The 24639-nt window shown below is 44.1% G+C and overlaps 2 protein-coding genes across 10 annotated transcripts in view; one reads left to right on the plus strand and one right to left on the minus strand.

Moving 5' to 3' along the window:
- Positions 1-3231: 3231 nt before the first annotated feature.
- On the plus strand, positions 3232-8617 carry LOC117778197 (histamine H3 receptor-like). The gene is made up of 3 exons (XM_034613558.1): positions 3232-3547; positions 4203-4369; positions 7273-8617. Exons 1-3 carry the CDS (start codon positions 3304-3306, stop codon positions 8023-8025), a joined length of 1164 nt encoding a protein of 387 aa, XP_034469449.1. The 5' UTR covers positions 3232-3303; the 3' UTR covers positions 8026-8617.
- Positions 8618-17439: 8822 nt separating this feature from the next.
- LOC117778783 (zinc finger protein 521-like) overlaps positions 17440-24639 on the minus strand; it is a 92782-nt gene continuing 85582 nt past the window's right edge. For 6 of the 9 annotated variants that reach the window (XM_034614574.1, XM_034614579.1, XM_034614578.1 and 3 more), the window contains one exon: positions 17440-18208. In XM_034614574.1, the coding sequence (XP_034470465.1) occupies positions 18179-18208 (30 nt within the window). In that variant the 3' untranslated portion in view covers positions 17440-18178. The remainder of the gene's footprint in view (positions 18209-24639) is intronic. The other 3 variants (XM_034614580.1, XM_034614576.1, XR_004616844.1) reach the window with 2 other exon arrangements.

A 24639-nucleotide genomic window follows, 5' to 3' on the forward strand; every position in this document is an offset into this window, starting at 1 on the left:
AAGCATTGGGCTTTATTAAATTTTGTCACATAAATCTAATAATACAATCTAATCAACCATACATTGTAGGGAATTCTCCAATATAATCATGATGAATTGCATTGTGCATGCTGATATGTACTAATTTGTAAATCATAACTCACTGTATTATGACTATTGCCTTCAAAAGATCTTCCCATTGGTTCCTAAAGGGAGAATCGTGATGTGTGGTCACGTTCTCGTTAAATTTTTGCCGTGATTACTTTAGATCGGGGCATTGTTACAGTATGGCAGCATCAGTACTCCAGCCCAGCATCCAAACACAAACACTTGAGTGCTGGAGTAATGGAGAGCCACAGCAGGGCCCAGTATAATCGGCAACACTGGAGCCTGTGTGTACCCTCTGTGACACTGCTTTGTTTCTGAGTGCCCTCCATATTCAGATGAGTCGCTGCACTTGAATTTCCAAATCCAGCCACAGTGCACCTGCTAAACTGATTGCTTCCCTGACACACTCACCTTGCATTTGGTTTAATATGTACTATAATTTTTTTTTACATATTTTATTTAGAGAAAAAATAAAATAATATTTCAAAATACACCTCAGGCTTTGGAGAGGATTTTCCCAAATATTAGATTTGTCCTCTTATTACCAGGAACAACTGACCTTTGATGATCTAATATTAATGCTGTGTTGATTCACCTGTTTGATCTCTGCATTATGTAAGACACTTATTTAATTCCCGGGAATACAATTTGTCCTCTCCAGTGAAATTAAATCTAAAGAAGAGCAAAACTGATGCCAACGTTTTATCTGTTGTGAAGAGCTTTTCAGTTACAATTTGTGATTTGCTCCTCATGGGAAAGTTTGTTCCGTGAAAAGTGTCACAGCGCAGCAATAGTGCAGCGCTGGTGTCAGCCCATGTGCATTAGTTTCCATGACGGCACAATGCCAGTCTCCATGAAGTCTCTGCGCTTTTGTTGCATTTTGAATAACTGACATTTGCAACTAACGGGTGCTTCAGCATTAGCCTTGTTTACAGGCAGCCAGAAACTACCTGAATGTTGAATTTATGGTTTGGCCCTTAAGGGATAATTTAATGAATATGAGGACTTGCAATTTTACAGGATTTGAGACCTTTGAAATATGGAAAATTGTTATTTGTCATTTGTTATATTTCCGGTCATCCTATATAGTAAAAGGAGGGCAGTTAATGACATACATACTTTATGTTCATACACAGTATATAATTCAAATTCCTCATGGAATTCCTGCCGTGTGCACCTTTCGTTTTTGTTGTTTTATATTTTATTTAAAAGGTTGTTTTCCGAGCTGTCACCCTGATGTGAAAAACACAAGCACAAATTGCTTTTCTCACATGGTTAAGTGCTCAATTCTTCTTCTTTTGTCAAAACTGACACACTGGGAGTGGGAACTGGGACATACTGTATGATGGTGAAAATGAATTAAAAATGAAAGAATTGGAGCAAAGCTGCAAAAGCTGCCATGATCAAATTTCTTAAAAAACAATGATTTGGACAGACGTTTCACTTTAAGTGAGCTTATTGTGAACAATGCTGTTCAGGGGTCTGAATGAAGCTGCATTAAAACTCCCACGCTTGTCATGTGCTGCTGTCTGCAGTGGATTATTGTGCTGCAACTGTGCTGTGACTATAACTCAGAGAGATGGGGGTGAGTCCCATTTGTGAGAAAATAACAGTAATTCAAGCTGGGCTCCTTCAGTCACTTCTACTGTTCTGCAGCCTTTCTCATTTCTGTCGGACCACAGCTGGGGGACTGACAGGAAAGTATCAGAATGCAAATAAGGCCTGCAGCCTCCTCCACTGTCTGTGGCTATAGGAGGTTATACACACACACTCACTCACAAACCAGGAACATGAAATATCCAAATTCCAAGTTCATACTAGACTTTGAAGAGCCATAGACGAGAATACAAAAAAACATTTCATCACTGCTGGTAAAACCCTCTCTGTTTTTACCTCCCATGTAAAAGGATGGGAGGTAAAAACAGAGAGGGTTAAAAAAATCTGATTATCTTAGGAGAAGACGTCTGTAACCCAACATACAAATGTTGTTTGGTGAAAAGGCTAAATGTCAGAACTGTCAAAAGAAACACGGGTCTGCTTCTGCTCCAGGTTTCTTTTCTCTCCACAGTTTATTTTCTCTGTTGGGTTTCTCTATAAGGTCTCAGTAAAGTGCCTTAAGAGAATGTACCGTGGTCTGGTGCTATGCGAATAAAATGAAATTTAATTGATAAGATAAGATAAGATAAGATAAGATAAAACTATTGATTGATTATTGATCCTAAACCGGGGAAATTCCTTTGTTAAAGCAGCAGACTGAGTCAGAATGAGGTGGACAAGAGACTAAACATATAGAAGAAGTCAAACGAATTAAACAAATAAAAACAGAATATGTACATTATATAGACCTTTCACTACAGAAAAGTGAAGTTCAGTGGTGTGATTGCACAAGAGTGTAAAACTGTATTTGTGCATTAGCTTAAGGTGCAATTGAGATGCTATTTAAAAAGCACATCTAATTTCTAGATGTTACAATGTGTATTTTGTCTTAGGGTTAGGCTTACCTCTATTGTTCATTGCTGAGAGGTTATCTGTTATCTGTTCCATTTATGCATGGGTGTTTATGAACATGTTTTTCCTTATCCAGATACAAAATGCATCTTGTCCAGATGTTGGTGCCTGTGTCTACCTGTCAATCAAAGGTTTTTGGATTTCAATAGATATGGAGTCTATTAAACAGGCAGGCCAACCCACTGTATTAATACACAGCATGAACATTATAATATATAAAGAGAAATCAATTGCATCTAGCGTAAATGCATCATTTGTTTGAGTTTACGGTGCAATTTAAAGACAATTATCAAGGGTGTTCTGTTGCAAAAATCTCTTTGCATTAACCAAAGTGTGGGAGTATCATATCTCGTATCCCCAACATGTCTGTTTTGACGCACATTCATTTCCCAGAACCCAAACTTTTATATATATATCACACGGACTCTAACTTAAATATGTGTGTTAGACTATAGGTTTCTATACTATGGTAGTTTAGAGAATTGATCATCTTGCAGCGGTGCGTAAAATGCGTAAACCACCGTGTCCATGCAGGCAGCGGTTCTGTGAAAGGCGTCGTGCGCTCTCTCGTGGATTTTCTCGGCCACTGAGCTCAGCTTGTGTTCGTTGGCTGTAACGTCCACGCGCCTGGAACCTGTTGCTGGCTTTTAATCCTCACTGCAAGTCGACTGGAGCGCATCGTCCCCCCCTCACATCCCCACCAGGACCATGGAGGAGCAAACAGACCTCAACTCCAGCTGGCACCACTTTGACGGCGCCTCAGCTAGATTCCAGGGCAGCTCCGTGTTTTCAGGAGCCCCGTTTGTCGTCTTGATGGTGATGATGGTGACTCTGGTGCTCGTGATAGTTTTGGGGAACGCGCTGGTCATATTTGCCTTTAAAGTGGATAAGAGTTTAAGAAGACAGTGCAACTACTACTTCCTCAATCTGGCAATATCAGATTTCCTCGTAGGTAAGTATTTTTTAAATTTTTTTACAGACGCTGGAATCAGAGAGAGAAGTGTGGATTTCAAATGCTGGATGTGCTATCTCTGTTTTCTGTATGATGCTGAAATCCTAAAGATATCTGGTGCTGCTGTGCCTGTGCCAGATGTGCACCAGCAAATTCAACAGTACCACATTAAGCAGCATTTCTTTCTTTCTTTCTTTCTTTGTTTCTTTCTTTCTTTGTAATGTCAATGCTTAACTTTTGCAGCAGGTAAACTTTCCTTGATCTTCTTTGTCACTCACCTTCCTTCCTTCAAAGTTCACTTTACATACAACCGCCTAATTTAGCATTTACAAACATTATATAAACATTTAATAACAAGTTTATAACACACAATGATGGAGCATGTGTTTATTAAGTGTCACATTTCTGAAAATGTGCTGATAAAGATGGGATAAGATCAAGATAACAATTTGATATTGATGATTATTGCGATAAATGTCAAATCCTACACTGAATTTTGCTCCTAAGTAAAGGTTATGGTTTTAAACTCTTCTTTCTGATGTAAATGTGTTAATATAAGGATATATCGGTATAGAACATTTGATATTTTGATATTGGTTCTATAATATTATGATAATTATTGTTTTGTCCCTCTCCTGCATACCTGTGTCTGCAGGAGCATTCTGCATCCCAGTCTACATCCCGTACATCCTCACCGGCCGGTGGACGCTGGGCCGAGAGCTGTGTAAACTGTGGCTGGTCATGGACTACCTGCTTTGTTCTGCCTCCGCCTTCAACATCGTCCTCATCAGCTACGACCGTTTCCTTTCAGTCACCAGAGCAGTGAGTGGAACATCCTGTGCCCCACACCCACAAAATAATACACAGGGACATCAATGTGAATCGGGATTGTGACACACACAAACACACACACACACACACACACACACACACACACACACACACACACACACACACTCAGAGAAAATGAGATTGTCAAATTAAGGTAGACCAGAGTACGCAGAGAAAAATAACCTTTTTCACATTCGAACGAAGCACTTGAAGCATAATGTCAAATTTTAAAGATCTTTTTCCCCCTGTAACTATCAAACGCTCACCGCTTGTGGTCTGTGGCTTCATTTTCTGACTGGTGAGTCTCTCAGGTCATTGATGGGGGCAGTGCCACCTCAGTCTCCAAAATGTGCCCATCTGCAGAGGTTAATCATTCCTGACCCAGTCAGGCGCAGTGCCACCCCTAATTATAGCTCTCCCCCATGATGAAGAGGGAAAAAAAACCACATTTGGACTTTGGGCCTCAAAACAACACACAACTGTCAATAAGCGAAACGATTCTTGAATTCTTAAATTTCTACTCAAGCAGGTTTAAATAATTCAAACTTCATCCATGCAGCTGATTTATTTCTCTGAAATACATAGTGAGTGATGTTGATTTTCTTTTTCTATTATTTGCACATAACTTGTGTTTAGCGTGAATCTCCAAACCTCTGCAGCTGTTAGCCCCATTGACTCTCTTGTTGAGGCTTGCGTGTGCATTAGCCAGCTGACTGTAGCCCATACGCCGCGTATTAACTCAGAGGTGGGATGAGGCTTGGCATTAGAAGACAAAGACAGTGTTCTGTTTCCTTTCACAAGCAAACACTTAACATCAGAGCAATGAATACAAATAACACCAGCGAGAGAGAGCCTCTTCTTTAATTAGCTAGCTTTGATCATAGAGATCCTCCTCGGTCCTTCCAACCTGGAGAGATCAATCATCAGCAGAAGCAGGCCACCGGCAGCCAAGCAGCAGTTTCCTAAGAGCATCTCTCTCTCTGTGAACATCGAAAGACAAAGAATATCATCGACAGTCACAGGACAAAGTTTGTCCTCTGAAAGAAGACATGGATTCAGATTAGATTCGTACACGCGGCAGTTAGATTAAATCAAAGCATGTTAGCAAAACACTGACTGAACAGTAATAGAGAGAAGATATCACATCATGTCATTAGGTTTGATTATGATGATGAGCTAAGATTCATCCTGCAAGGCATCGGGAGGAATGGAAAGATTTAAAAGGATAACGTGAAATGTGGAATCAGTGATACATTATTATGGAAGCAGGGGCCAGTCACTTCATAACCTGGGAGTCTTCATCGTCTTTATTCCGAACAGTGTCATATCTTCAAAGCAGCTGCAGAGGTTGTAAAGTCTGGTGCCCGCTGAACAAGAACGTGGACAGGGACTCAGGATGTGACGCTGATGTAACCGGTGGAATCTATGTCTGCGTTGTGATTGATTTAATGTGAAGGGCCAGACCGTGAATGTCTTTGGAGGCGATCCCTGCAGAAACGAGTCCAAGAACAAAATCCTCTGGTCATTCTTTTTACATATGTGCATCCAAGGAGTACAATCAGTGGTGGATCTAGGATTTTTCTATATCAGGGTCCATAGAGGGGCCACAATTTACTCAGAGAGGCCAATTATATGTCCAACATACAGTACATGTACAATTCCTTATTCAGTAAGGTGCACATTTAAGTCGTTGTTACTGTTCGCTCTATATCAATGAATACATTTTGAAAATAGTTTGTTGTTCAAGCACATTGTGTTCTTCACAAAACTCAACAATTTGTCATATTTATTGTTAGTATGGTTAATAAGTGAGTAAGAATATTACTGACAGGACAGGGGCACTTCAGGGGCCAATCAGATTTCAGCTCTGGGCCTGCGAATTGTTGTTTTCTTTACACTAGAATGAGCCCTTTATATCCTTGTGTCCTCACTCCACTCTCTAAAAAAAAGAAGAGGGAAGGTGGCTGGCACACCCTTCTAGGGACAGGTCCACTGAAAGACGTAGGGGAACAGAACTTCCACCTGTTTTCTTCTTGATAATGACTTCCTATAAGAACCTGGGTGTTCACCTGAGCAGTACACTGGACTGGACCGATCATGCCACTGCACTTTATAAGAAGGGCCAGAGCCGACTGTATCTGCTCAGGAGACTGAGGTCTTTTGGACTGCAGGGGGCGCTCCTGAAGACCTTTTACGACTCTGTTGTGGCACCGGCCATCTTGTTTGGAGTGGTTTGCTGGGGCAGCAGCATTTCAACTGCTGACAGGAAGAGGCTGGAAGCTGGAAGCTCGGTCCTGGGAGCAGTGGAGGTGGTGGGACAGAGGAGGATGATGGCGAAGCTGTCATCTGGGATGGACAACCAGTCCCACCCTCTGCAGGACACCATCACAGCACTGGGCAGCTCCCTTCAGTGACAAACTGACCCACGCTGAGTGTCCGAGGGAGAGGTATCGCAGGTCGTTCCTTCCTGCAGCTGTTAGACTGTACAAGCAGCTGTGCTCCCAGTGAACCACACACACCTTCACTGGACTAATGCACTTTGACTTCACATTTTAACTCTGGAATATTCATTTCTGTCTGTGAAATTCAACGGCTTATGTGGAATCTATTTCACTGTACATATGTTCACACTGTACATATTGTGTTTTCACTGTACATTTCACTCCATTCATATTTTTAGGTCTCCTTAAATTATATGTACTGCATGATACTCATTATTACTTTCCTGATGTTTATTTTTGACTGCCCTCTTTCTTGATCAAGCAATTGTTTACTCAATTGTTATTTTGACCTGAATGTATTTCTATGACAATAGTAGAATTCAGCAATTGAGTGACTCAACACTGGCGATGAGTCAGTATATATTGTATGATTTGTGCTTATGTTTGCTACAGGTAAGTTATCGTGCCAGACAGAGCATGACTCATCAAGCCATAATCAAGATGATTGCCGTCTGGGTGCTGGCCTTTGTCCTGTACGGCCCAGCCATCATATTCTGGGAGCTGGTGGTGGGCAGAAGCCGAGTGCCAAAGGACGAGTGCTTTGCGGAGTTCTATTACTCTTGGTATTTCCTGCTGAGCGCCTCAATGCTGGAGTTTTTCTCTCCCTTCCTCTCAGTGGCTTTCTTCAACCTCAGCATTTACCTCAGCATACGCAGGAGGAGGCTCCAGAGCAGGCAGGTGCAGCTACACCTTCAAATGAGCGAACCTGCCTCTGCCCAGGGGGAAGGTATCCCCCTCTCCCACAACTGGGGGTTTGGGATGAAACTGGCTGTAAGAGGCTCTTTCAACTCCCAGACCTCCTCTCCCAGTTTGGGTAAACTGGATCCCTCCCCCACCAGGGGGGCCATGCCGAGCCGTCTGTCCAGGGATAAGAAAATAGCTAAGTCCCTTGCCATCATAGTGTGCGTGTTTGCCATCTGCTGGGCACCGTACACTCTGCTGATGATCATCCGCGCTGCCTGCAGAGGGCGATGCATCCAGCATCACTGGTACGAGGTCACCTTCTGGCTCCTGTGGCTCAACTCTGCTATTAACCCCTTCCTGTACCCGCTCTGCCACAGTAGCTTCCGCAGGGCCTTCAGTAAGATCCTCTGTGCAAAGCGGCACAGTACCCAGTCACCTTCGGTCCCTCGTGCTGGCCAGTGACGAGCGCATGAACTAACAATGTGGCAAAGCTAGAAACAAGGTCGAACTGTGCAACACGGTGTGTCAGACAGACCATAATGAATGGGTCTCCTTTGTGTTTGGATGTATAATGTTGGTACTGCAGAGTATGATGTTATTGACTCACTGTGTTCAATGTTCAATGTGTCAAACATTCATCGTAGAGTGAAAAATAATTATGCTGCCTTAAAAGTATTAGTATGCCAACGAAAGTATCATATATATTTACTGATATTGATTATCATAAGTTGTCACTTACTGTAAGAACTTTATGAGTTCTGTGTTGGTTCATGGGAGCAAAGAAAAAACTGCAAAATATTCAGAAACATTGTTCAAGGCCTTTTGATAAATATCATGCAGACAATTTAACAATGAAATCCGTCAGCTATGTCATATGTACTGTACCGTGTATATCGATAGAAATGATATCAAGAAATGCATTTTGCTTGACTTCATTATTTAGCACATGCATTGTCCACAGATATTCTCTAGAAAACGAAAGATAACTGTTGCAGGCTAACAAGCAGTTTGTTTTGCTATCATATCTAATTTTTATGGTTCAACAGCTTTTATTTTGAATTTATTCTCAGTACTCAATTCTCAGTTTACAAAACAACCACACAGGCGATCATCTCCCTGAGACACATAGTGTAGAATATTTAATAAAATGTAATAGAATGAAATAAGACGTAAGTTTGTTGTACAGAAAACGTTTAGTTAGAGAAGCGACTTATTTATCAACAATATGAAAACGGAGGAGGAGCGGGTGTGTGTACTGTCTCCTTGTGCCACTAGATGTCACCGTTAACCTTCACAGCTCCCTGTGTGTGCAGTGACCGAGGATTCATCATGGAGTGAACGCAGTCTATTAGAAATACGGTTTCCACGAACTCTTTCACTTTAACACTTTGTGTTTGACTCGTCAGTTCAAAACCTGCTTTGCTGCTGCACCCAGATGTTGACCGATCCAAACTCTAATAGAAGAATGTAACATTATTATTAAAGGTCTATGGATATGGATGCTGCTCTCTAACAGTGAATCATTTCACTGTACGTAACCCATACAATTAAAAAACACTGGTTTCAATATGTCCTATGCTTACGCAGTCGATCTATATACTCTTTAAACCTTGTCATACTATTTTCTGTAACTATTTGTGTGGATGAAATATTAGAGTGATAGCATGAATGTTGTCTCTTTTGCTTAAAGCAAAATTATTGTATAAATACTTTGTAAAAATGCGTAAATCATTGTTTATAATTTTCAAAATAAACACATCCCTTTACTCGCTGATATTCTTTGAGCCTAGTTTGATATGAAATAATAATAATTTTTATATTAATTATTTGTGTGCTGCATTGTAGCATATAAATGGCAGCGTTAAGCTGTGGAGTTGCTGTCTACTTGATGGCTAATTGGGTCAAAGCCAAGTGCAGAGAGGCTATAGCTTGATGTGCAGATGAAATGCTGAGAGTGCAATACCATTTTTGTGTTTTGTATGGTTCTCCGGTCCGGGTATAGGTGTGACGTGATAGATTAAATGAGCTTTTAACAGATGCAGACTTATTAAACCTGTAATTATGCCATCATGTTAGATAGTGGGGTTACGTTTGCAGGTGCCTGGGTCCCACAGGGGACTTACATTGCTCAAATTGTTGCTGCTGCCTGCGTGCACATCTGGGCTCCTGGTCAGGTGCTGGGAATAAGGGCACAGCTGCAGGGAGCAGGCCCCCATGCTGCCTCCCCTCCCCCCGCTCCCCCTCCGCCCGTGGCATGGTGGGGGGACAGAAGCGGCACTTTGTGACCAGAGGGATGCAGGCACATTTCCCTTGGGATGACAGAACTGCATTTATCAGCAGAACGGCAATCCCTGGGTTTACTCCCTATGTATCTAAATGCGACAGCGAGAGCTTTATCACGGTGAGGAGAGCTCGCACCTTGTGCAGTTATATCAGGACGACTGCTGTTGATTTTCTTGATAGATTGAAATGTCTTGGCAGGTGTGCCGAAGCAATTGGCCACCGGCTGAGGGTGTATCGGGGATCATGGCAGCTTAAATCGGTCCAGGAGGAGTTGCAGCATCAAAAATACAGATGAGAAATAATAATTTGTTGCCTTTTAAATCCTACTCCTACTCGCCCCCCTCTCTTTGCCTGAGTGAAAGTGCTCATGGGAGGTTTGGATGTCTATGACCCCCCAATCAAAGTGTCTAAAAGCTCTGACCCCAAATAGAGCTCACCTGTGCCCCTGAAGTTTACAGAGCCCCATTAGCAGAGACTCAGTCTGGGATCCGAGGGGGGGGGGATGGTCTTCAACCTAAAGTTCTTGTTTTCAAACCTGACAAGAGATCTGATCCTCACAGAAGATAAAAGGTGACAGATGTGTAATGAAGCCACTGAATGTCTGACTTGAAGATTTAACATGCGATATGCTGCACTCGTGGTATTCTGGAGTGAAACTGCAACATAAAAGTGAACCTGCAGACAAGAACAAACCACTTAAGTCTGCAGATACAGGTTAAAGCTGTGACCCCTTTTTTGAAAATACTCTATGTGTCTTACCCCCACACAGGCTGTTTTTCACTTCCCTAGCAGTAAACCACCGTTAATATTTCATGAGGGACGTACTCAAAAAGAAAAACTGACTATTTCTGCTTAATTTTTCTCCTTTTCCGTTCCTCCATCTCTTTTCCCCCCTCTGCTTTTTTCCTGCAGTGTACTTCCTGACTAGAGATTAAATAATTCCATTGGAATCCTCTTAGGATGGGTTCCCAGCACTTGGCAATTAAACAATTACATTTAATCAGCATGGGGCGACGCTTCAAGTCACCCTCATTTCAGACGTTGATTAAAAGCAATTCTGCAGTGGTTATTGCTGTCGACTTTGGAAACTATGGTTCACTTAGGTTTACTGCATCTGTGGGGTCAGGTTGGATAGCAATATGGCAGGTTCAGTGGTGGTCGAGAGCTGTATCTGCCTCTGGTGGGTAAGACAGTAATGACAGAACTCACGGCAGACCTTGTATTGTCCCTTAAGTCGGAGCTAGTTAGATTACTTGGAGACATTTTGACCCGACAGCGGAGAAGACTCAGGGAACAATGGAAAGGAGCGGGGCATTACCTTATGCATGTGGGAGTATAGATATAGTGTCAGTGAGTTTTTGCTTTTTACATTACACGTGTATTCGACCACGTCTATATACACAGCTGTTTCTGTTTGCATCTGCATTTCAGCGCATTTAGCTTGATTGAAATGCACCTTGACATGTACAATTTCATCATGCCATGCAATAACATCTCCCTCTGTGACGGCACATGCGGAGGGAGGAGGGGGCTCTTGTGTGAGCCCTATTTGACATCATGCCATGAGTGAACGAGTGCAACGTGGCACAGGGCTGCAGCAAACTACCGTCTTCTCCTGTGCAACGCAGATGAGTTGTGATGGATACCCGGCCCCCTCTTGTGAAACCCAGGTGCCCCTGTTTCATAAGGCCCCCCCACTGGCTCTCCAGCCCTCTTAATTAGCAGCTTCCGTCAGCTGGCACCCAGGCCTTCGAGCACCAGTGGCCGGCCTCTGCCGCTGCCCACGGAATCAGGTTCACTCCACATCTTCAGCTCCTCTAGCTCAAGCATCCACGGGGTGTGAAGGTTTTTTTTGCAAACCTTTAAATCATCCGTGAATCTTCCTTGCATCCGGATCACGTGCACGCTGGAAGTGGAAGGTAAAATGTGTTTTTCTTGGTTCTAATAATGACGGGCAGCTGCAGAGTGCACGAGTGGGGCCATGAGCTCTGAGTCGCAGCTGCAGATATGCTGCAACAAGACATTGATGATTTTTATATGATGAAGTCAAATATAGATAAAAGGTTTCACCAGGATGAGAATGTAGCCGTGCAGCATCATAGCAGCGCAGTAACAATAGTCTCTTCTAATGACATTCCCCCAGTAACTTCTTGCCTCTGCGAATCTCAAGGGGGATGCGCTACAAAAAGTGATAATTACATGAAATATACATAGAGAATAAAGGGAGCATGTTTACATAACCAGGCCCATAAATATCTGACTGGGAAGACATTGTTCTCAGACTCCTTTTAAGCTGATCTCCCAGGGATGCCATTTTAATGACATGATGGTTTAAAGAGATGCTGCTCCATCTCGTTCCATATTTAATTAACTTTTGCTTTTCTGACGCAGAGGAAAAAAACAGACTAAAGAAAAGCGTGATGGAGACAAACACGCTCGATAGCGGGGAGACAATAACAAATAGCTGGGAGAACAGAGAGGGAGGCAGGGGGAACATGAGCAGAGACCTTGTCATGCTTTTGTGAGCTGTTTACAATACAAGAGATGCAAAGGGGGAGAAGGGGGGGGGGGGGGGGGGGGGGGGGGGGGGGGGGGGGGGGGGGGGGGGGGGGGGGGGGGGGGGGAGCGAGAGCGAATGAGGACCGACATGGGTGAGGGAGGATGAGAGCGAACGACGAGGGGAGGAATGAACGGGAAGCCCCAGATTTAAAAAAAAAATAAAGGAGATTGATGAAATTATAAGAAAAGATAAAGAGGGAGACAGGGAAGAGAGAATGAGGGGATTACTGCGAGAATAAAACATTTTATAGTTGGTCACCAATAATCAAAAAAGGATGAAAAGACAAACTGATGACACAAAGCACTGGTTTAACTGACATTTCAGATTGTTAAAAATACAAGGGCACTCACATACACATAGACAAAAAGAATTGAAAAACATAAAGCTGGATATTTGCTGCATAGTCGATTTAAGTTACACTGAAAACAACAGCAACCAAATAACAGTAACATGACTAGTTTCAGATTCAGACTTTTGAGCTTAGAGCAAATGTCTCCGTCAAGGCCCAGCAGTCCCCTTATGATACCACATTTAAATTCACTACATCTGGTGTATTATTTGGATCAGCACCAAATTGCACAGTCATAAATATCAGTCCCCTAAACATGCCCGATTTCTCTCGGAGAAATCAGTGAAAAGGGAAAATAAATTCCTGTATCCGTCCCATTACTGACCGACACTGCATCCTTGCAACGTGTTTGGTGGTAATCCGTCCAGCAGTTTTTGTGAAATCATGCAACAGACAAACCAACAACCACAGATGAAACCATGCCCTGCTTGTCAGAGGTAATAAACACTAACAAATGGACGATCAAAAAAGAAGAAGAAGAAGAAGAAGAAGAAGAAGAAGAAGAAGAAGAAGAAGAAGAAGAAGAAGACTCTTTTCATTACATGTGTCTGTCAGTAAAGATAACTTCATGTCAGCATTAACATAACATGATAAAAGACATTAAACCGACTGCAGTGCAGAAATCTGCGCTGACATTCCTGCACGTGTCTCCACGCTCACCCAACGCACTGACCCACCTGAACTGCCAACAATGAAATCAAATCATTTAACCAATGAATTTCATGTTCTGGCACTTATGATATAAAATGACTCAGTCCAGACTTTCATAGCGCCCTCCTCCTCCTCCTCCTCCTCCTCGTCCTCCTCATCTCTCTGTCTCCCTCTCTTTCTCAGGCAGTGTGTTTTCCATTTCTCTCTCAGCTGTATACAGTGTATGCTGCATTATTGATACTTTCTTTCCCTTTTTCTCTCCTCTTGTTAGACTCTCCTCCTTTGTCCTCATCTCATCACACCAGCCACACTGGCTGTGGAGCCTGGAGAGTTGCAGTGAATTTGACCCCACCTGGTCTATATTTTATTGCTTGGTGTTTAATACATTTTTGAAAACCCTCCCCCATCCCAACCCCCCCCCCAAAAAAAAGATATAGTGCCTCGTCTATTTCAAGTGTCTGTCTTGGTGAGGCAGAGGGAGATGACTGGAGGGGGAGACTCACCTTCAGCTCTCCCAGTTCAGGAGACAGGGGGGATCATTAGGAGGGGCTGCAGAGGAGGGGAAAGTGTGATTGTGTTTGTTTGTCTATGTGTTCGAACTCGCTGATAGACTGGCGACTCGTCCAGGGTGGTTCTTATCCATCGTGAGCTGGGATTGGCTCCCGTCCCCATGTGAACCTGAAAGGGACCAATAGTTTATAAAATGGATGATGGAAATGAAAGATGCATCACCCCGGCACAAATCAGCACTGAATGAATATTTTACTTTGGAAAATATATTTATTCACATGTTCTAGTTCTGTACATGTGCACTTTGAAGTTTGGGTGAGGGTGTATATTCTGAGAAAGACCTGGGGGGTGATATCCACAATGGCACCAAGTAGAGCATGTGTACCTCCGCCAAGGCCCAACAGTCGCCTTGAATTCAACCCAGCCGCATTAAATTATCTGTCTCCTAACTATATGACTGACATTTTCATCCAGATCTATGAATTCCCCTTATCGGAAGCCGCACCAAAATCGAATGGGTTATTTCCTGACTCATAATGCATCCTTCCACTAAGTTTCGTGGTAATCCGTCCACAAGTTTTTGTGTTGTCCTTTGTCAAACACACACAAGGCGGTAATTATTACTGTCTTTGCCATCCACACATTTGCAGAAAAAAATCTGACTTTCATAACTGTTTTCTTTTTTTTTACTGCCATTATTATTATTCCTCCAATTAAACTTTAACAGACCTAGAAACAGGATGTGCACAAAACCACACAGGAAATACACAAACGACAATAACAAAAACTCTATAAACACAATGGCACGGCTACATACTGATGTTTAGAACGTCCATTTTGCTGACACAGCTCTGAAGTGAAAAGATGGCTCTCTGGATGTGAATTGCCGGTGTGAGAGATTGGGTTACCCCAGACACTCCCAGCGGATCTCCCGGCCAAATGGATCTGGATCTCATGCTTGGGCGCACATATTGAATGCCATAAGAGGTCTCTGAGGTCTCCTTCTGTGGGAGGAATGCACAGCCTAACAATGTGGAGTTTTCACCAAACTACATTTTTGCACCAAAGAAGAGCAAGGACACTCAAACACAAGGGGACAAGCACTGAACACAGACTTATACCTGGGCTGGATGTTTCGCACTGGATAAAGTGGGACTAAGCTTTCAACCTACTACGCAGGTTCAGTGGGATCTCATAATTCTTTAATAAAGTCTTAACACGAGGCTGCCACTTTCCCTCCAGAGGACTAGGGGTATGAGACGCCCAAATAAAAAAAACCAAAATGCCATTTTACGCACAACCTGGACGAGAACAATGGCATTTCCGCTGCTCTCAAACATCTGGCCCGGCTGTCCAGCTTCACTGAGGACTGGCCAGGCTCTCGGCAGCGTTCAGTGCCAATTGCATCGAGGTTACCATGAGGCGACGACACCACTGAGGATCGGCCGGGCTAAGTTATCTCTGAACAAGCCATCTATTCTGCTGCTTTCTGATGGAAGAATACTTGGGGGCTGAGTAATTATATTGCTTTAAATGAGCCCCTGAGAACGCCCCTGCCAAAGCGCCCACAAAGTCTCACACTTGGGCGAGTGTCAGAAACACAACGGTGGTGTATGCACTCGTGTGTGTGTGTGCGTGTGTGTGTGTGTTTTGCTGCTTAGGCTGGCTTTAAAAGGGAGGCCGCAGTGGTTCTGATACGCCTCACAAGTGAATTTAATTAAATCATAAATATGAGCTGGAGGCCGCCACCCAATTTAATGTAATGGATGATGTGGGCCAGTCCATCTCTGGCAAAGCAAAGTTCTGGACCCGTTCAAATGCCCTTGAAGCTTATTAAAAGTGCCTGGCACGGGGAGATGCTAGCAAAGTTGTTTAATGGATGCCCAGCTTGCATTCAGTATGACAGTTAATGTTGGACCATACCATCGCTGCTTTTTGGACGAGGGGGTTGCGTCTCCACTGTGGAAGTCTGTCGCTGCTGGAGGGCCCGGTCCATTCCTCATCTGATCCTCATTATAGTAATGTAATAAAAAGCTAACAGACGACGGGCAACGTGCTTCATTTGAAAAATTCAGAAAGACAAACTTCACAACGCCTGATGCTTGATAAAACACTGGGATCGTTTGATGTGACAAATGAGCTTTAATATTATCCCTCAATCCAGAGGGAGCACATCTATGTTTTACTTCATAATATGATCACACCAGTACAGGCTATATATGAATATTACTCGTTATTTATGTTAGGATATGCATACAACATAAATTATTTCCCATATAAAATCTGCTATTTTTTACAATCATTTGTTTCTCTCAGTATAACGTTACAGTGCTGCGGGCTGCAGCAGGGCCTTTTCAAAACAAAACCCAAAGCTTCAACAAATGTTATGCTGCGCGTGTGTCACCGCTGATGAATCATTCGCCGAGACAGACAGATGTTGTTGCACGGGTTTTGTCCCATCCGGCAAAGGCAGAAGAATCTTTCCCTCGGTCCCCCGGAGTGCTGGAGGCTCCCTAAATAGACCTAGCGCAAGGGTGTGTAGAATGGGACCGCACAGGGTGATGGGTAATGGAGTCATTAATAACACAGACCTCCCTTAAGATGCTCAGATGTTCGTTAGCGAGAGCCACGAGGGAGCGAGGAAAAATAGGATGCAATTTGAGACAATGAAAAAAAAGCAGTGTAAGCTTTTGATGATGATCGCTTTTATGCTGTCATAGGTCTTGTCTGTTAATTGTGCAAACACACACACACACACACACTCACTCACTGGCGCACACCTTTTAGATCGATAATAAAGGGACGTCTGAGCCATGTCCTCATACAGTTTTTAATATTTCCATCACATGTGCAACACAAAAAAAAAACGAGGTCTGCCAAATACAGAACTCCATATTTGTACAATACATTTTAATAACATCGGAGATAACTGTCCTTTAGCTGCAGGAGATGGTGATTTCCTGTAAACTGTGTACGAACATTTCTCAATCAAAATGTCAAAACATTAAAGTTTCATACAAAAGTGCATCTCAGGTTCAATGAATGCAAAACATTTACATAACAGAATGGTTTAAAGTTTTGTGTGGTGCCACGACACCACAGTGGCTTCCAGCTTGAGCGGAGAGCGATGGGATACTGCAACAAAAAAGGGGAGACGAGCACTCGGGCACTCTCCAGGAGAGCCAGGCACCGAGCTCTGTAACTGCGGTGTATCCCCGAGACGGACTGACATTGCGTTCAATCTTCATGACCCCGAATCCGAATGGATTTACTCCCCCATTGTGAAAAATATGTAGAGATAACAAAACAAAATAGGAAAAAAACAAAATCCAGTAATCTCCAGGCTTCAAAGAGCAGTAAACATTAACAACAGAAATGTACAGGTTGAGTCAGTGGGCTGAAGATTTCCCCCATGCTCTGAGAGCCACATGGGAGCTTCTGTTCACGAGCCAACCAGAGGAACTAGCCTTTTCCAAATCTGTGTCACTGCGTTTGCATATATCAGCATCCTGTCCTGTTTTTCTCTCCTCTGTGTTGGCTTTTTTTTTTTTCTTCTTTTTCATCTGAACGCCAGCACAGGCAGCGCAGATTAGTCGCACCGCCGTTCTCAGCTGGTCCTCTGGTATAGCCGTGTTACGACAGACACACGGACAAGATCTCAGCCTCTGCTGGTGAATCAAGCCTACCCCGTAATGATTGACCATGTCAGGATGCAGAGTGACATACTGCGCAGTAGGAGCGGCGCTGATGAAAAGAGTCCTCCTGACAACACTTGCCGGTTCCTACAGACCCCTACACTCTCAGCGGCTCCCTGTTTCTCCTTTACACAACTGGTCGAGTCGCATCTGATCTGATTAACAATGTTATTGATCTTTTTTTTTTACTCCTACCCCCCCCCCCCCCCATCTCTCTTTCGGACAAACATTTTGAACTGTACATTGGCAAATACTGTATAAGATTGCAATATAGCTGTAGTTAAGCAACACATGAAGAATTCTATGTACAAACAAGTTGGCTTTTTCTTTATTTTTGAAATAATGGTCGGTAAAGAACGGAGAGGGCTCTTTTATGTTCTTACCCCCTCTTTCTGTTATTTTCTTTGCTTCTTTTTTTCTCTTGCTGTGGCGTGGTTCCTTGTGGTGAAACTGAATTGAAAGTTCAGTGCAAGACGGTCAGTGGAAAAACTGCACTGACGGTAATTGGCGGTCAGACATTCTCTGCATCACGTGATCCTTCTTCTCCGGCCGCTGATCTCTGCCATGTTAGCTGCTGTGCTGAGTCAACGTGTGGTTCTGCGAGGACACAAAGAGAAACGGGGGGAAACATTATGATCACATACAGCAGGAGCTTTCTTCAGTTTTTCTTTCCTTTCATAACGCAGACAGTATTCCCACTCCGGGCCAGGGCCGGTGCTGTTGTTGCATCTTCTTCTGAATGACAGGATTGACAGGCGGTGTCTTTTGATTATCTTGACATTTGTACATCATCATTATTAGGCTTTCATTATCCACATCCAATTAAAACACACAGGAGTCAAACCTGCCAGTGGATCAATGGCTGCTCGCATTGGGATTATGGCGAGCACCAGAGAAGACCACTGATAGATAACATCCCACTCCTCACAAAAGTCTGCCTTCCGATCAAAGCCCGTGTCCATGGAAACAAATCCATAACATGGCACTGACACGCCTGATGAAATATCTTCCATTGACTCTTAAACGTATTGAACGTGCTGCTGCAGACGTACAGCGCGCAAAATGGAAAAGTTGTTCAGGCGCAGGTGCGGGGCTGTTGACGATTTGATCCCCCCACACGTCTGCAAATATGTAAAGGTGCAAAATTCACTCTGACAGGATAACAAGCTGACAGCACCGCTCTGTTTTGCTGCATCTCCCAAATTTATGCAGGCACACACACAGACCATTGAGAGTGTTTGTAGTGGGGCAGCTGTGCCAGGTTCTTTAAAGGGAGTGTGGACCAGGGGGTGTGTAACTGGTGTCCCTGGTGGGCTGAATCCAGGTCATCTTTTGAAGTGACTGCTAATCCCTTTAATGCAAACTACATGCCCCACTTGCTGCGCTCTGTTTAAAACACGGCCTTGGACTCTCTAAACTGGCATGGACTAGACACACCTGTCACCGAGTCATCAGCACGCATGCAAGAGCACATACACTCACACCTCGATGCACACGTTCACTTTGTCCTGAAAATAGGTGCAAAAATGAAGCGTACGAGCACGTGGGAAAATAAAACAATTTAAACTGCTTTACTAGTTTTTGAGGTGGAACTGGGAGAGAGATACGATCTAAAATGATTACTGCAACCTCTGTGGGGGGGGGGGGAAGCAGTCACCTTCAGTCCTGTTGGTGCGGGGTCCCTCGGGCAGTGCCGCGAGATAACTATTAGCCCCCTTTTGCATTCCTTCCTTCCCTCTTTACCCTTTCAGCTGCTTCCATATAAAGCATTTAAACACCTTGACGGCTTTCCTTTCAGCTAGGGCGATTACTTCCCGACAGGTGGGGTAATAAGCTGTTTGACGGGGAGCAGGAGTGTGACCCCTGTAAGGGTTAGCGTGGCTCGCCTGGGCCCCGCTCTCCCTTTTTTTTTTTTTAAAGAGGCGGCCCCAGACAGCTCCTCCGCCTCACTCTCTCCTCTCTTGCTGAAATAAAGCTCCTTTAAGTGAGTCTGGGAGGAAACTCCCCACGGGGCGCACTCTCTCTCTCTCTCTCTCTCTCTCTCTCTAGATGTCTGTCTCTCTCTCTCTCTCTCTCTTTCTCTGTTTCGCTCTCTCTCTCTCGCTTTCTCTCTCCCTTTCTCTCTCTCTTCACCTCACCTCCTCCCCCCTCCTCGCACTCCACCAACCTCCCCCTACCCCCCGGTGAAGACATCCTTGGCGTTGCTGAGGAGGGACAGGAGCACGGCAACCTTATTAATGAATGCGGCCCATTACCCGTCAGCCTGGCTCCTCGGCGACTCCCAGAAGCCCCTGCAGTACGTGACTTCAAATGGCAGGATATTGACACGGGGAGAGCAAAGCGGCTAGGACTCAGTGTGTGTGTGCGTCTGTGTGTGTCTGTGTATCTGTGTGTATGTGGAAGAGAGAGAAACAGAGAGACACAGAGAAACAGAGTTGTGCTCAACTGAGTGTGCATGTCTTTGTGTGAGTGTGCTAGTGCGTCGAGGTGTGTGTATGTGTGTGTGTGTGTGTGTGTGGACCCCAAAGGAACGTAGCTCCTTGGATATAATGTAGGGCTCGTAACAGCTATTAGAGGGGAAAATAACCCCTCTGGGGAATGCCCCCCCCCCTGCATGTCCCAGCTCTGTCTGACACACACTGCATTCTACCTTTTCCTTAAACATGCCAGGAGTTTTCTCACTGAGGGCTTTCTCAAGGACGGTGTTAAATGACTTCAGTGGCTGTGGCAGCCATGCAGACTAAAGGGAAATAGAGGAAAAGAAGTGGGGGGAAAAAACGTTGAAAGAAAATGAAACAGATACCTTTATCTCTGTGGATAGTGAACTCCGAAGAGTGGTTATAAACTGTTCTGTGTATGGGCACAGAGGGTGAAGGAGGGGGTGCAAATTCACCTTCTGATCTTTGTCCTTAATTCTTTAAGTACCTCTTCATAAGTGTAATACCGAAAACCAAAACTGTCAAATTAGATGTGAAACACCTAATCCAAGAACATGTCCGAAATGTCCGGCGCTCCATTAGAAGGATGTCACTAATGGTGTCACACCAGAATCACCGCAATTTAGGATTAGATGCCCTCCATTAAGCCTTTTAGCTCTCGTCCTCACTCCCTCCTTCAATGCCATCCAATTCCCCCTGAAACTCCACCATTCCCCTTATCATCCATTTCCTTCCCTTCTCTCCAACCCTTAATCTCCTCCTCAATCCTTTCAACCACCTGCTGGCCACACCGGCCTGCTGCAGGGCCCAGTTACCAGCAGCATTCAGGTAAACCACAGCAGTCAATTCTCCACTAAATTAAATTTTGCTCTGATCAATAATGCGCACCCGCTTCTCCCTTATGAAGACTGGCTGCATTGGCTCGGAGCGAGCCTCTTCCTCTCCTGTTCTCTCACCGGCTCTGTGCCACCGTTAAACCACCACTTTCATCTGATTACATCACCCCACTGCAACGCCCTCAGGGGTAGGGGAAGAGGAGGGAGAACACCCAGCAGGGGTCTTGTGTACCCATGCAAACAGGTGCAATATGTCTTAGGAATTTAACGCTGCCGCAGACAGCAAGAGGGAAATATGGAGAACGATTGGGGAAGAGCAGAGAGCGGGAAAGTGCAAGCAGGCTGGGGAGTTGATTTATTAACTAATCATTCTTTATGTCGTTCCCTATTGCTCCGGTCTCCATCGATAGCACCCGGTCTCCAGTGAGGCAACAGAGGTGCACCTCTTACATCAGCTCCACGGAGCGAGATTCGCAGACACATCCCCTCTTTCATCTGATCTCGCTGCATTAAAGACAATCTTCACATTGTCCAACATCACAGAGAGAGGATGTAAAGCTTAATGGTAACGCTAACAATGTTTGATTAGCATTATGTTAATACCTGCAGAGCACATGTTAAGTACATCGTGTCTGCGCCTCCACCTGGTGCTTTTCAGCATGTAACATTAAACCCAGCCTTTATCGAGCGGTTAGAGCGCTGAGTGGGCAATAACAGCTTTTTAGGCCGGGGCCTCTTCAAGGTTTCTCAGACAAACAGAGTGTGTTTTTACACGAGTTTCGAGCTGGCCAGTGAACTCACCAGAATGTGCCGCATTATGTAGACCTCAGGTACTAACGCTGCATCTTTAAATCACAACTATCTACTGCTAATTATGTTAAGTATATTATCTAAAAATGTATATTAATACATTTGGTAAAACCATGAATACTAAGAAGTAATGCTACTGCAAAAAACAACAAACAATACAACTCAAATTGTAATAGTTGTTTTACACTGTGCACAATAAAACTGCATTTACTCTGAAGTGTAATTAATGCATTACAAAAAGCCAGTAAGACACAAAAACTACAACTATAGAACTGATAATGATGAGTTATAATGCATCATTTTGTAATTTTATACACATACACAACCTAAAATAGAGCATTCGTTCTGTGTGTAATATGTAAAACAGCAACAACACTGTAAACGCCCCACATAAAGACAAAGTTTGGATATTCTCTGTAAATACTGCAATTATGAATTATTAAGTACTGCGAAAAGAAGAAATCTAAACTAAATGTTAAAAATCATATTCTGTAATGAAGGTCTGTAAGTGAGTCAAGTAAGTGTTACTTACAGTGAGGATTAGTCATTAATGAAACTATTTAATTAGAAGAGTTAAGCACACTCATTTTAACCCCTGCAGCTAAAGTGTCTGATTTGGTTTATCTATAATCAAAATTTGAAAGAGGAGTCAGAAAATTGTAAACATCCCCCTCTAAGCTCTGATTAAAAGCCTTTATCAGTCAGACCCCGGTTCCTCTCCCTGACATGAGCAGTATAAGTGTGGAGAGCTGCATCTGGAGCACGGGGAGTGTGCACAAAACCACTGAGACCTGCGCGTAGCCGTAGTCATCACTCAGGAATTTAATTAACGCATAAGACAACGTCACCTAATGATGCTAAAACAAAGAACCTGTGGTCTGTCTCCGAGGCGCCGAGCTGCCGGCTGACTCCGAGCAAAGGGAGCGACATTTATGTTCGTGTGATGAGTGAAAGACGGAATGATGGACTTCTCTGGGTTCTTTTTGTGAAAACTGCTCAAAGTGTTTTCTTATCGCTCGACACACCGCCGTGGAGGAGAGACGAAGCACGCCGCATCCTGCCTTGATCTTTAATGGTGTGTTGAACTCGGCCCGGTATTGACTCAGTCCCTCCCTTTGTGCATTCCCTACCGTTGACCGGTCCACTGAGGGAGTAATCCTTTCCTGCTCTGACCTCGGGCCAGGCTTACTGCTGCCTAGTTTAGCCAATGAAGAAACACAATCAAATAAATAAATAATACGGCGGTTGGCATTCTCCACAGTCATCACTTATCGGGCCGTGGGGAGGGTTGACCCCAAACACTGTTGTGCCACAACCGGGGCCCCGTCTCCTTGGTAACAGACCGTCTTGTTTGAAGTGCGGTGCCCGGGGAGCCGTGGTCATATACAGTAACAGCGCCAGGCTATACGGTGACAACAGCGATAGATTTCGATGTCTTCCGCGTGTGTGTCGTTTTGTGTCCTCGCTGAACGCTTGTAAAAAGACATCATAAATCCATAACGCTTGAAACGCTTTGATTAGATGTCTAACTACCCCGACCAAGTACTTGTGAGGTGTAACCGGAGATGACGGACCACCCTTTTTGTGGGCTGGTGCTTTGTAGCTCCAAATGATACTCATTACCTTGTCTAAGTAGACAAGTGAATGGTACTAGAAACACACTATGCAGTGATCCTGCTGTTTGACTGAGGTAGCAAAACAACTGCACAACTGCTGTGTTATTATGGGGCCTCATTAAGTGAGGAGAGAGTGGGAGACGGGGAGAGGGAGCGAAGGGAAAGCAATAGAGAGCGGACCAGCGAGAGGGAGAGGAGAGAAAGGAGAGGAAAAAAAAAACACAAGAGAGCGATACAAACTGTATTCTGAGGTGATAGCAACACACAGATGCCTTTCCAGCCGAAATGAAGACTATGACTAAAGAACCCAATTAAGGGCTTTCTTTGGGGAGCCATCTTGGGAGGGGGATGGGTCTTCCTGGGACACGAGCCCTGGGCTACATCCTCTAATTAGACAGAGCGAGGGGGGAGGATCTCTGCCTGTCACTGGGAGGGAGATGGGGTCCATGGGGTTCCACATGTCAGTCCCAGAAACAAAACACAATTACTCTCACATTTAACCACTTCAGTCGGGCACAGACTTTGACTAGGGACGCTACAGAGCATCCTACCTCCCCCCCCCACCCACCACCGCCGCCGCCGCCACCAACACCACCACCTCCCTCTCGCGTGCTGCTGGATGTGGATATTTTTTGAGGACTATATTTCCTCCGCGCTTCTGTGAGAAAGCGAAAGCCGATCTGCACTCTCATGTTTTCCCACTGAAACGGAGGAGCGCAATCGGAAAATGAGCTTTTAATGGACCGACAATCGGTGTCGTTCATCCTTTCCCCCAAAACCGAAGAGTTAAATTACTTATGCTGTTTGTGAATATCAAATTCAAGAGGGAATTATTGTTCTAATGCTTGTTTACTTTGGCCTCTGCTGCTTTTTCTGTTAACAACAACAACAACAGCAGCATAAGAGACACTTCACAAATCAAATCACTGCAGACGGTAAATTAAACCTGTGATGAATTTCCTAAGAAGCATCTTAAATGTTTTGTTGTTGTTGTTTTTGTTTTATCAAAGTTGCTGAAAAAGTCAACTAAGAAAAAGTAAAGGAGACATGTTTGAGGGAGAGATCCGGTGATGGATTCTAGCACAGTACAACCAAGCGTCTCCTCTTTGTTTGGATTTAACTTTCCCCAGTGGTGCAACAGAGGAAAAAGAGAAGAGAAAAAAAGGGAACAGCTCAAAGGCTTCTGGGAGTTTTTGTCATGTCTCCCTCCAGACAATATGTTTGCATGCACATATCAGACCCCGGGAGAGACAGAGACAAAGACAAATACATAGAGAACACACACAGAAGTACATGCACACACACACACACACGCATGCTGAGTAAAA

This window comes from Hippoglossus hippoglossus, chromosome 17 (assembly GCF_009819705.1).
Source record: "Hippoglossus hippoglossus isolate fHipHip1 chromosome 17, fHipHip1.pri, whole genome shotgun sequence".
In the NCBI taxonomy this organism is placed as follows: domain Eukaryota; kingdom Metazoa; phylum Chordata; class Actinopteri; order Pleuronectiformes; family Pleuronectidae; genus Hippoglossus; species Hippoglossus hippoglossus.

What these genes read in the sequence shown, in the direction of transcription:
- LOC117778197 (XM_034613558.1), top strand. Translation starts at nt 3,304, where the DNA reads ATGGAGGAGCAAACAGACCTCAACTCCAGCTGGCACCACTTTGACGGC. An exon ending in AATATCAGATTTCCTCGTAG is followed by an intron (nt 3,548 to 4,202) that starts GTAAGTATTTTT and finishes CTGTGTCTGCAG; the next exon opens with GAGCATTCTGCATCCCAGTC. An exon ending in TCCTTTCAGTCACCAGAGCA is followed by an intron (nt 4,370 to 7,272) that starts GTGAGTGGAACA and finishes TGTTTGCTACAG; the next exon opens with GTAAGTTATCGTGCCAGACA.